Source organism: Triturus cristatus, chromosome 3_1 (genome assembly GCF_964204655.1).
Source record: "Triturus cristatus chromosome 3_1, aTriCri1.1, whole genome shotgun sequence".
Taxonomy (NCBI): Eukaryota; Metazoa; Chordata; class Amphibia; order Caudata; family Salamandridae; genus Triturus; species Triturus cristatus.
Genome location: NC_140583.1, coordinates 1,064,365,142 through 1,064,377,546, shown reverse-complemented (window position 1 = coordinate 1,064,377,546; position 12,405 = coordinate 1,064,365,142). Strand labels below are relative to the sequence as shown.

The 12,405-nt window shown below is 44.4% G+C and overlaps 1 protein-coding gene across 1 annotated transcript in view; it reads right to left on the bottom strand.

Annotated features, from left to right (window-relative positions):
* Positions 1–7,711: 7,711 nt before the first annotated feature.
* Positions 7,712–12,405, bottom strand: part of VPS11 (VPS11 core subunit of CORVET and HOPS complexes) — a 177,217-nt gene continuing 172,523 nt past the window's right edge. Inside the window, exon 16 of the mRNA XM_085645898.1 lies at positions 7,712–8,367. Within this exon, the coding sequence (XP_085502024.1) occupies positions 8,203–8,367 (165 nt within the window). The 3' untranslated portion in view covers positions 7,712–8,202. The remainder of the gene's footprint in view (positions 8,368–12,405) is intronic.

Below are 12,405 nucleotides of genomic sequence, written 5' to 3'. Positions count from 1 at the left end.
GTGGGGTAAGCCATTTAGCGAATTGTCCGTGGAGGACAAGAAGCATGTGTGGTTTATTGATGGTGCAGCCAGGTATGTAGGGGCTAAGAGGCACTGGAAGGCGGTATCCTACAATCCTGTGACCCAGAAATTGTTGACCACTACTGGAGAAGGAAAGAGTAGTCAGTTCGCAGAACTATATACTGTGTATCAAGCTTTGAAACAATAATTGCCAGGAACATGTCATATTTACACTGATTCGTGGTCCACTGCCAATGGGTTAGCAACTTGGCTTCTCACATGGCATGCTCATAATTGGATGATAAATGCAAAGGAAGTGTGGGGCAAAGAATTGTGGAAAGAGATTTGGACCATGTTGACACAAAGCACAGTTACTGTGTATCATGTAGATGCTCATTGCTCCACCGACTCACTTGAGCGCTGGTTCAATTCCCACACAGATGAAAAAGCTAAGATTTCAGAGGCCGAAGTGGCAACGCAGGGTTCTGACCTGGTTGGGATTGCGAGGTGGGCTCATCAGAAGTGTGGACACTTTGGAGAATTGATTACTAGCAGGTGGCCAGAGAATAGAGGGATACATATTCCTCTAGATTTGATTAAAACCGTGATTGTGCAGTGTCCTGTTTGTCAGCATACCCAACATAGATCAGTCCCACAGATAGTGAGAGGTCAGCTAGGAAGAGGAAAATTACCGGCACAGATTTGGCAAATTGATTATAATGGGCCCCTGCCAACTAGCCGAGGATGTCAGTATGTGTGCACAGCTGTGGATACATGTGGATATTTGAACGCGTTTCCATGTAAACGTGCTACTCAGGTGAAAACATTAGACTTGCTGATTTAGTATGATGGAATTCCATTACAGATCCAAAGTGACAATGGGTCTTATTTCAACGGCAGATTGGTGCAGGAATATTGTGTGCAACACAATATTGAGTGGATCTTTCATATCCCATATTACCCACAGGCTGTGGGTTCGATTGAGCGCATGAATGGATTGATGAAAGACCAACTGAGAAAGTTGTCTGATGGCTCTTTAAAGAATTAGAGAGATCATTTGAGTGAAGCATTACAAATATTGAATAACAGACCTTTAGCAAATGCAGAAACACCTTTAAGGTGAATGTTAACTCCAGCTTTGCAGATTCAGCCACATGTGGCTACCAATACCATTCTTTACTGGGAGACAGCTCCTGGAGCTTTGGCTCCGTACCGGGCGACACCGGAGGCCGCAGGTTTTGACCTGCATGCTTTAAAACTGTACAGACTAAAACTAAGCGATATTTCACTTATTGAGATAGGAGTGGGAATTCAGATACCCCCAGAGCACTTTGGCTTAATTGCCCCTCGATCTGGATTGGCTTTAAAGGGCATCCAAGTGCTGGGAGGAGTTATTGATTCAGACTATCAAGGTGAAATCAAAGTCATCCTACTCAACAGTGGTGATGCAGATCTGATCATACAATCTGGTGACAGAGTTGCTCAAATGGTGATCATGCCAGTATATAGAGGGGTAGTTCAGAAGGGGACTGCCCCAGCCCTCCTTACTGTACGTGGGGAAGGAGGGCTTGGCTCAACTGCTAAGAACCCAGGAGCCGAAGTGTGGGTAGAGTCTCGAAATAGACACCCCCCCACCCCCGAACAGGCAGAAATCATTGCAACAGGAGAGGACAATATCCTATTGATTATGAAGCCAGGGCAGGAAAAACATGTGCCTGCTGATAAATGTTATTTACGAGTATAAATAACACCTGTTTTGTTTCTGTTCTTTTAGATCACAGTGTGGCGTGTCGATGCTCTGCTTGCGCTCGCTGGTGCGGTCATGTGCGTGTGGGGCTGGGGGGGGGGGACGAGGAGCCACTTACCCCTTAGTGGCCAGCCGACCGCGCAGATTGACAGCGATACTGACTAGAAATGACAATGTGTGGTCTTATCTTGCACAGACAGTCCTCAACAGATCGTACTTCTGCATGTCCAACATGAAGAGTACCATGGATATTGTTTCCACGTGCCTTGTAGCTGTACCTACCCCTGTTGATGTGCTTCTGCAGACTTTTAATGTCACAAATGTGAACGGGGCAGTGGAGGAACATGATGTAAGGTCTCATCTATCACCTTATGAGTTTTGTCCAGAAACTACTGATAATGATTGGAAGAACATGACACAAGTAATCACGTTTAACATTACTGAAGCCGACATATGATACAATTTAATTTGCGACCCAACTATCATTGGTAAATGTGCTCAAATTCGACTTGACGGAAATACATCCACTATGTCATGGCAGGAATAAGTTTTATGTCAACATAGACATGACAATGTTTTTGCAAATGTGCAAAACAACATGGTGTGCAAAAATGTGGTATCTGCTGCCAGTCATTTCAGGCATGACAAGTTACCTGTACGGTGTTATTCTCATGTGGGAATGTGACTTGTACGTATATTCCAGCAAACATTACAGGTGGACCGTGTGCCTTTACTAGATTAGGTCTCATGATGTTCCCGCTAGATCATCATCACATGCTTGAAATACGAGAGAAGCTGTTCAGCTTAGTGAACATTGTGACTCTGAAGTTCATTTGTTATCCAAATCTGAATATATTAGTTTAGCGGCTTCATTGGTAGGAATTCCAGGCCTAGCCATTTATAACTCTAGAACTATCATTAGATTGGCATGTTTAATGGTGAAAAATATTAACCATACATCGATTGCTTTAGCAGAATTATTATTAGATGTACGGGGTGCTAGAAAAGCCATATTACAGAACAGAGCCGCTATTGATTATTTACTGCTGAAACATGAGCATGGATGCTCAGATTTTGAGGGAATGTGTTACTTTAATCTGTCGGATCACTCTAAGTCAATCCAACCCCATATTAATGCTTTACACAAATTAGCCAAAGAAGTCAAGTAGGATGTGGAACAGGGATGGTGGGATTGGTCGTTTGGGTGGTTACCAGATTTTGGTAAACTTTGCTCTGTTCTAGCTGGGATAGCAATATGTATCTTGGTATCCTTATGTTGTTGTATTCAGTGTGTGCCTAATCTTTTATCTATGCTTCGTCCCCAAGTGGTTGATTTTAGACCAATGTATTATAGGAGTCCTTAGTCAAGGGATGGACCGTTATAAGTGATTAGTTGAGAGGTTCAGTTTTTGATATATGTAAATGGTGATGGTTGAAGGTCATGGGGTGGAATGTAGTAAAAGAGCCACTCTTGTGGTTGGGCACCCTATGATGACCTTCGACTACCACCATTTGTAACTGACTTTAGTGTGTTATTTTACCCTAGTCTTAATGTAGGATGGTCCTACATATGCATGCTTCTCTTCTGTCTTGTAATCTTGGGGTCTTTTAGTGGGAGCTGTCATGGAGTAGAACAGTACATTTATATTATAAGTGTTTACTATTAGCTTTGACATGGCCTCATGTCATCTTGTTTTCTGACTTTGCCTTGCTTCTGCGTGCACAGAATTATAAGTGCTTTGACAGGGCCTCATGTCTGACTTTGCCATACTCCTGCGTGCGCAGTAGTGCTTGCGAATCATATTCAAGGTCTATCTGCTCCTCACTTGTTTTTCGCACCTCACCGACCAGAGTGAACTGGAATATGTTGTGGGAAGTGTCTGTGGAATGTGCAACTCTGCCTCGAAGTCAAAATTCGGGAGCTTAGCCAGCCTCCGTCTTGGCCTTGACGCAGACTGGTACAGCCAGCTCGGTTCTTTCTCACGAGAAGGGGGCGAGGTTTTCTAGAAGCTTCGCCTCACGTTTTTAATGGTATTAAAGCTGGGAGCCTTCGGGGGCCAGGTTGAAGTTCACCACAGAATAGACGTAATGCTGTGGAGGTGATGGAACTTGAGTCCTGATTGAAACTCTTTCCTGGGCTTTTGATGGGCTTCCCAAGCTTGAGTTGGCAAGGACGATGCAACTTCAATCGGTGAGGTGTTCCTAACCATTTTCTTTATATTTTCTAGTCTTTGCTACCTGTACATATTGCATTTTATTCTAATTGTTCATTGTAGTTAATTGATACCTGAGAATCTGCATTTATTGATATATTTGGCCTACCTTTTAAACATTGCATTAATAAACTTGTGTGTGTTATTTTAAAAAGCACCTGAATTTGTCTTTTTGCCTCCAGAGTGGGAGTGCTGTGCAAAAGTGTATTATTTAAAAGTACAGTGGTAAATTAGCCTCCCAGGTGGGAGTGCAGGGTTTGGGTGTGTCCTTTTAGTGAAAAGCACATTCATTACATCTATACACTCCTCCATTTTTTCAATGTTTGATGCCCCAATTCACGTAACGGTTTGCATTCATTGTATATCACACTCGATCTGGTATAAACTTAAATGGTTTTAATCACCGTCAGACTCTGACGGAGCACTCCACAGGACTCTGCGATGCTCCCGCCTCGTGACACGGCCCCTGTCGCCATTGTCTCCGTATCACGGGTAAGAAACAAACTTAATACTCCTGAACGTGAATCACACAATCCTGTAGGAGTTCATTGAATTCTGTAATACCTCCTCTACCCCTTCTTTGCAGGACTCGGCACGTCAGGCTTATTATCTATTCCTGCACACATTCCCTCACTGGGAGTTCACCCATTATGACCTCCACCTACCCTCCATTAATGGGCAAGTAAACTTTAGGCTTTCAATCCTTTTATTTTTAACACCATACTTCCCTCTAATGCACTACTATTGAAATTCACAGGGTCAAGCGCAGCCAGCAGATATCCAAGCTTCCACCAAATGTTAACATTGGTCATCCAGTCAACTCATTGAATGCACTAGACCACCAGTATGTACCATCCATCTGCTACAATTCTTTTTATGAACAATCTGATTTGAGATCAGTAAGGTGTAAAATTTTCCTTAGCTCCCTAGGTTCATCTCTGTCCTAATGAGACCCTGATATCCTGTTAAGGGCCGAAACACTGTTGACACCAACAAAGACAGACCTTACTCCTATAAGAATTAACACAGGGATTTTACCCGCAGTGTTAGAAATAAATATAATGCATTTTGGCTGTCTCTGAAAGTAATAACCAATATACCATGTATGTTTATTCACATTGTCACTTTTTTACTTTGATAGTTTTGGTTCTTAGCACTTGGGGTTCTTACATAAAATCTCCTCACCACTCACTTGATTAATTAATGTTTGACCCAGTATCTGTGAATCGTGAAATAATAAACTTCCATTCGGCTGAATCAAATTTATTCGAAAAAACTGTATGGTTTCTTCTTTAGGATTAACCATAACAGAATTTACTTTCTGCAGAAACATTGTTTTGTTACAAGATTAAGTCTTTTCAGGATTTCCTGTAATATATCTTTGGTCAAGAAAATGAGTTATACATTAAGGGTATACCGTTCAGAGGGTGGGAGCATAAGGTTCTACTCTATACAGATGACCTTCTGTTGACTGTGACGGAACCTGTCACCACCCTTCTGGCAGTGGTACAGAAGTTATAACAATTTGACCTAGCCTCAGGTCGCAAGATCAATATGACTTAATCTTACAGTCTTGCCACAAACAACATCTCCTGGGACTGCAAACACTAGCTCCATTTCAATAAGCTACTCATTCTATTCAGTACCTGGGTCTTACCATCACTGGCTCATTGCAGACCTGGACCCGAGCTAATTGGCCACGCTATCGCAAGGCCTTATTAGAAGACCTGTGTCAGTGTAAGCCATTACACATTTCATGGTGGGGCCAGGTGAACGTGGTTATGATTAATATTTGGCCCCACTTGCTTTACTAGCCTCTCTGGACCTCCACCCCAGCAGAGGACATCCGCCAAATGCAGAGAAATCTGTTCCTTCATCTAGAATAGGAAGCAACCCCCATGCTTCCCAGAAATCGTCTGCCCCAATCTTCTAGACTACTATTGAGCAGTTCATATCGCTTTATTTGTGAATGGGTGGTTAGGGAGAGCGAAAAAACATTGGTTACATGTGGACCGAGGAGTGGCCTGCAGACCACTCTAGGACTTGGCCTGGCTTCTGAAGCCCCATAGCCCACGTGATGACCCCTACCTGGAAAGTGCTAGAGATATGGAACAAGGTGGCAGTTGAGGGTGTCCTGACCTTATTTCCTTCTCCGAATACCCCTACTGGACGCAATCCTGACTTTATGCCCGGGCTCTGCTCTGGGTCTTTCCCTGATTGGGAAAGGGGTGAATGTAGAATACAGCAGGGCCTCTTTCAGGGTTATGGCAAACCATTTGAACATTGCAAATCTGACTTTGGTATCTGCGACAGACTCAGACACCATTATTTCCAGCTATGCCACTGGGCGCTCTACCTCCCACCCCCCTGGGAGCAACTCAACCTCTCACACCTTTAGAGATGTTAGTTTGTAACTTTTTAAGTCTTAGAAATCAGACCTCTCGAACCTTCAATGTCCTCCTGCAGTCTCGCCTCCTCCCTCACCCCCCTAATCAGTCAAAATGGGAATCAGATAGTGAGACAGGCATCACACAGAAACAGTAGGAACTTCTGTGGCGTGAGCTCCCCAAAACAGATAAGAGTATCTTACAGCAGGAATCTGCCTACAAGCTGATGTTCCAATGGTACAATACCCCGGTTCGTCTGCGCACCATTTTTCCTACAGCTTCGGCTGCTTGTAGGGTGCAGGAGGGGAATTTTCAACATATTTGGTGATCACGCCCTCATCTCTTATGGAAGAACATTCTGAGACACATCAAAAACACTTAAAGGTTTACGATTCCAGGGGGCTATTACATGATTATCTTACCACACTTGAGGCATTGTCACACGTGGATTGGTACCTAATCCACCATTTGACCAGCACAGACAAACCGTTCATAGCCTTGCCCTGGAAGGCTCTCACTCCCCCTCCAATTGCATTCTGGTTCACCCGGCTATGGCAAGCCATATTAATGAAACATTTATCACATAAGCTTTCTCTCACAGACAAGAAATTCAAGGGGCTATGGCGACCCATACTGGATTTTATGTCCAGGATAGAACACCTCTGCTTTCAGCCCCCTAGACTGCGTGCCCTTCACCTGTTTGTTTGACTTTCCTGTATGGTAGTCCAGAACCTCGCTGTTTCTAGCTCTTACAATTACTAGGGATACCCCAGCTTGTCTCTGGTGCTCCCCAACTTCTGCGCCTCCCTCCCTCCTTCCTTCCTTTCCCTTGCAGCATTACCTTTCTTTTCCTTTGCACAGACGGATCACTTTCTTGTTTTCTTGTCACCCACTTTTGGACCTGCTGGCCCCTTTCCTTGTTTTAGGTGAATGCTGGCCAAGGCTTCATCATTGCATAGCCCCCGCTCTGCTGTTATTTTAGGGTTTGTTTTGTGGACACCCGAGCTGAAATCCCACAACACTCTCACTTCCTCTGATTGCCACAATATTTGTTTGGGGGTCTGGGTTTGCTCCACCCACAAAGTTCTATTGAAAAAGGAAGTTGTTGTTCAGGCTCCTAGATGGCACACTATGTTGCTTCCATTCTTGTGATGCTCCCTGGTCGTGCTGTGTCCTCACTGTTGGTTCATGAAGGTGGTCTTTATGTTTGCCTCATGATCATTGCTATGCTCAAAGTAATAAGGCTTTTCTACTGATACAATGGTCCATATAGGCATCACATATTGTATAGCATGACATGTATATGTGAATTCTGACAAAAATTAATAAACCGATTTTGGGTAAAAAAAAAAAAGCATTATCTATATATATATTCAGCATTTAATGCCTTAGCTTTCTGTACACAAAGGAAAGCTTCAACTGCGATCAATGAGCACAAAGCATTTTACGGTGCACAATAAATAGACAGAGGATGCAACAAAGGTTAAATTTACATAACAGCTTTTTTCTCGTTTCAGACCAGTATTGTGACTGCCCAGCAAACCAATATTGGACCGTTTGTACCAGAAACATCATTGGACTGGGCAGAAATATGGACCAGTCCAAGGTGATCCACCAAGGATCAGAAGGGGCGAGAATAAAGCACTTGCGTCAGATTCTCACAGAAAGTTAGACTCCTCTGGCATTACCACGCTAGTTTCAAGATCTGAACAGGACACCGTGAGGCCCAATGGGAAAGAGTCCCTGGCCTGCTCTGTAGAGTTCTGTATTCTGATCTCTGTGACCCATCAATCCATGAGCTCAATTAAGTATTTACAATGCTCCCCTCACAGAGTGAATGAAGTTGAACACACGCTTAGGAGGTGCGCTTGGTGTGAATCAGTAGGTCCCGCTGCAGGCCAGCATCAATAGGGGCGGCGGATTTGCCAGCAGGCAGGTCTGTGATGAGGGTGAGTTTGTTGAACACGCCACGTCCAAAGTAATCTGCAATAACGGAGAAACCGTCGTTGGAGCACTGCAGCTGCAAAACAGAGGAACACACATGATGAGAGGGACATTCAGACAGCCATCAGATACAATAGGCACAATCTGTATTGTGTGTGTGATTAAAAAATAAAAAAAATATATATGTGATTAACCCCAATATTCAATTACCCTGCTGTTTTTATTCTAACAAGAGACACAGCATTTTGTATCCATTAATCATGTTTCTGGTGAGGATGGGGTCGACTCTACCAGAGTGCTTGATGTAAAGTCAACAAATAACCTAGAAAGACGTGTGAAAAAGGGGTCAGAGGAAATGCAGAAATCTGAAAACAAGAAACAGATGACAGTGTTGACAAACAGAATTAAGCTAAAAGCAGCAAGAGATAAATAATAACATTAACTCCAAACTAAAACACAAACTCTGAAGGAGTGTACACACTGAGTCTTCTAACGAAGAAAGACATAAAACTGGGATGTTCAACATTGGTTCAGATCCATGCCACATTTTCAAGCTTGCCACAAAGTAAAAGGCTTCTTACCCTGAAAGAATCGGTTTGTAGCATGTAATGTTGTAGATTCACGTGCTTCACATACTCCTGCCAACTAGTGTTGGCCTCAGGTATTTGCCAATTGTTTTTGTTTGAAGAAGTCTCGAGTCATGAAATGTGGTTAAACTCCTTTTCTTGGAGTTGGTGCCCATAAGCAATGTACACTACTTTTGATTGTTTATCGCACAGTGAGTGACAGAATGTGTGGATTGTGAAAGTACGGTGAATCATACGCAGTGTGCAGTGAAATTGAGAAGGCAAAGGATCTGTAAGAGACGCTTCAGAGCAGAAGGGTAGGCGCACCTGAACAGCGCTACACCCAGACGATTAGAAGGTAAGTAGCATTTTCTGTTCATAGCATGTGTAGCTGTTGACACAGATGCTAAGCATGGGCTGTAAAGCAGCATTCTGCAGAAGTGGTGGCTAGCGTGTGGCTGATGCAGATGTCTTAAACAATGACAGGCTAAGATGTCCAAACAGTAGTTCTTGGTACAGGTGTGCGGTGTTCACCGGGTGCCTACCTTCAAATATTTGCTAGTAGGATGTTTCTTAGGGAGGCACTGGTTGCTCCTTTCCTGGAGGTGGAGTGCACCCTGGGTGGAGCAGGTAGAACCCTCTTTGCCTTATAAGTCTGAATACATTTGACTATCCTCCTAGCTATGCCTACCTTAGAGATGGGATGTCCTCTCTGAGGCTTTGCACAGGAGACACATTACTGGTCCAATTTACGGACCTGCTTGGTGTTATCAGTGTAGTGCACAAGAGCTCTTTTGACATCTAATGGGTCGAGTGCTCTCTTTGCAATGGAATCTGCTTGTGGGAGCTCCATGGTTTCCTTAAGGTGGCAGGGTGATACCATCTTAGGGAGGGAGGAACTTAGGATTGTTTCTAAGAACAACCTTATGCTTATGGACCAGTATTAAGGGCTCTTGTAGGATGAGCACTTGATGAAGAAGCGTCCTCCAGTAAGGCCACCTTCCAGGAGAGAAACTATAGCAGGCACAAATGACTAGGTTCAAATTATGGTCCCATGAGCCTGGTGAGGACTATATTGAGATTCCACATGGGAGCAGGGGGTACACTCTAAGGTGAATCACTTTCTTACGACCCTTCATGAATGCCCTTAATGCCTAGAATTTTTAAGAGGGACGAGTGTTCTTGGTTCTGCATGTAAGCTTCGACTGCAGCTAAGTGTAGGCAAATAGATGTGTAGGCAAAGCCTGCTTTCTGCAAGTGTAAAAGGTAGGCAATAAAATCCTGAACAGTAGGCTTTAGCAGGTCCAGAATTCTGAAACTGCTGTGGCAAACAAACATATTCCATTTTTGCTGTGTAACAAGACAGAGTTGTTGGCTGTCGGGCTTCTTTTAAAATGGACATACATTTGCGAGGAACGTTAAGGGACGTAAATTCTAGTACCTCAAGTGCCGAAACACCAGGTTGAGCTGCCTGGGGCACGGGTGCCTCTCTCAACCTTGCCTCTGCATGAGAAGGTATGGCCTGAACGGAAGCCTTTTTGAGAGCGGACATACATCTCCAGGAGGATGGCGTATCAGGGCTGTCTAGAATGAGGGTTAGTGATGTTTGCCTGAGGTTTCTCACCACACATGGGGAAATCAGGACAGAAGAAAAAGTGTAAGCAAATATCCCTGACAAATTCATCCATAGAGCATTGCCCAAGGAATGTGGGCAGCTGGCAACAAACCTTGGGCATTTAGCATTTTCTGGGATGGCAAAGAAGTCCATCTTTGGAGTGCCCAGACATTGGAGATATCTGCGAAGGACATGGAAGTGGAGTTACCCACTCACAGGCTTATGGATGCATCCTGCTGAGCAGGTCCAAAAGGTTGTTTCTGCCTGAGAGAAGCTCCTCCATGAGGTGAATGTTGTGCCAGAGTGCCCAAAGCCAAACTCACTGGCTAAGTGAGAGCGCTTAAAGGAGTGTGTACTTCTGTGATTGCGCGTCTTGTTCAGGACTATTTTGCCCTGAATCACTGGTAAAAACATTTCAGAACAAAGTGAATGGGTAGCAGTTCCAAGCTGTTCATGTGGCAACCCCACTGTCGAGAAGGCCATATTCCCTGGAAAATCAAGTTGTTGCACACACTAGTCTGGGAGAGGTGTCTGTGGTAATGGTCACTTATGGTATAGGGTCTGCAAAATGACTCCCTGAACAAGAGCAGTGCACTTTGACTCAACACCAGATCTTGCCAGTGAATACTTGAGACTACTGAGCTGTGAGGCACTCTTGGAGGCGGCACATGTGAAGCCTTTCACAAGGAACAAGGGCGATGCAGGGGGCCATTATTTCTAGAAAGGGCATTACAGACCATTCTGAAAGCGGACAACTGGGCTGCTGAAAAAGATGAAGCAGGTGCTCAAAAGATAGAACTCTTTGTTGGTTGGATTAAGCTTTCGCCATGAATGTGTCCAATAAAGACCCTTGGAAGGGTCGGATTTGAATAGGCTGCAGGTGGAACTTGATGTGTTTATAGTGAAGCCCAGGCTGTGGAGCAGAGACACCATTATTTGAGTGTGTGCTAGACAATGCAACTTGCTGCTAGTGTTGGGCTCGGACTTTAAGTTGTTTTTTCTTCAAGTTTCAAGTCATGAGATGCACTGGGACTCCTCCCTTAGTTGGAAATGCATGGGCTCTTGACCAGAGATGCATCATGGTAGGGAAAGACGTGAATACCCCCCCTTTCGCAAATGCACAACCACCTCTACTAGGCACCTAGTAAACACCCTTGGAGCCATGATCTCGAAAGGAACTACTTTGCTTTGTGTAAGTGGACAGCACTACAGTTCAAAGGTAGCGATGAGTAGAGTGAATGGGGATGTGGAAACAGGTGTACTTGGATCAAGCATAATCATAATATCGACCTGTAGAAAAAGAGGGGATGACATCCTGCAGAGCTGTCATGCAAAAATGTTGACAGGATGAAATGTTTGAGGAGCTGAAGAGTGAGGCTGGGTCTGAGAGAGCCGTCCTTAGTTGGAATGAGAAAGTAGAGTGGATAGACGGTGCTCCCTTGGTGTTGCAGGATCACCCACTCGTGAGCACCCTTTTGTAGGAGGACATTCACGTCTTCCTGAAGGACGGAGAGGTGTTCTATGCTGACGGTGTACAGGGTGGGATGTTGGTTGGTTTTGTGTATGGTTTGAGGCAATAATCGTGTTGAACAATAGCTAGGACCAACTTGTTGAACAGGATTTCCTTTCAGCAAGAGAGGAAGTCGTGTACTATCCTCCTCTAAAAGATGACATGTGATCAGGGGTGTGGGTCAAGTCACTTTGTGGAGTTGGCAGCTCTCTTGCTGGAGCCACCTTTGCCCCAAACCCTGTTATCTCTATAGGAGCCACTACTGTACCCCCTCCTGGCCTGCTGATGGGAAGTCTGCTGTGTCTGATGAGCTGGATTGCTCAGACGAGTTGATCTTTGCTCCCCCTTTGGGCTACTGCTTATGAAAGGAGCACTTGCACTAAGTGAACTGAAGCACTTCCATTGACTTTGCTGTCTCAGTAT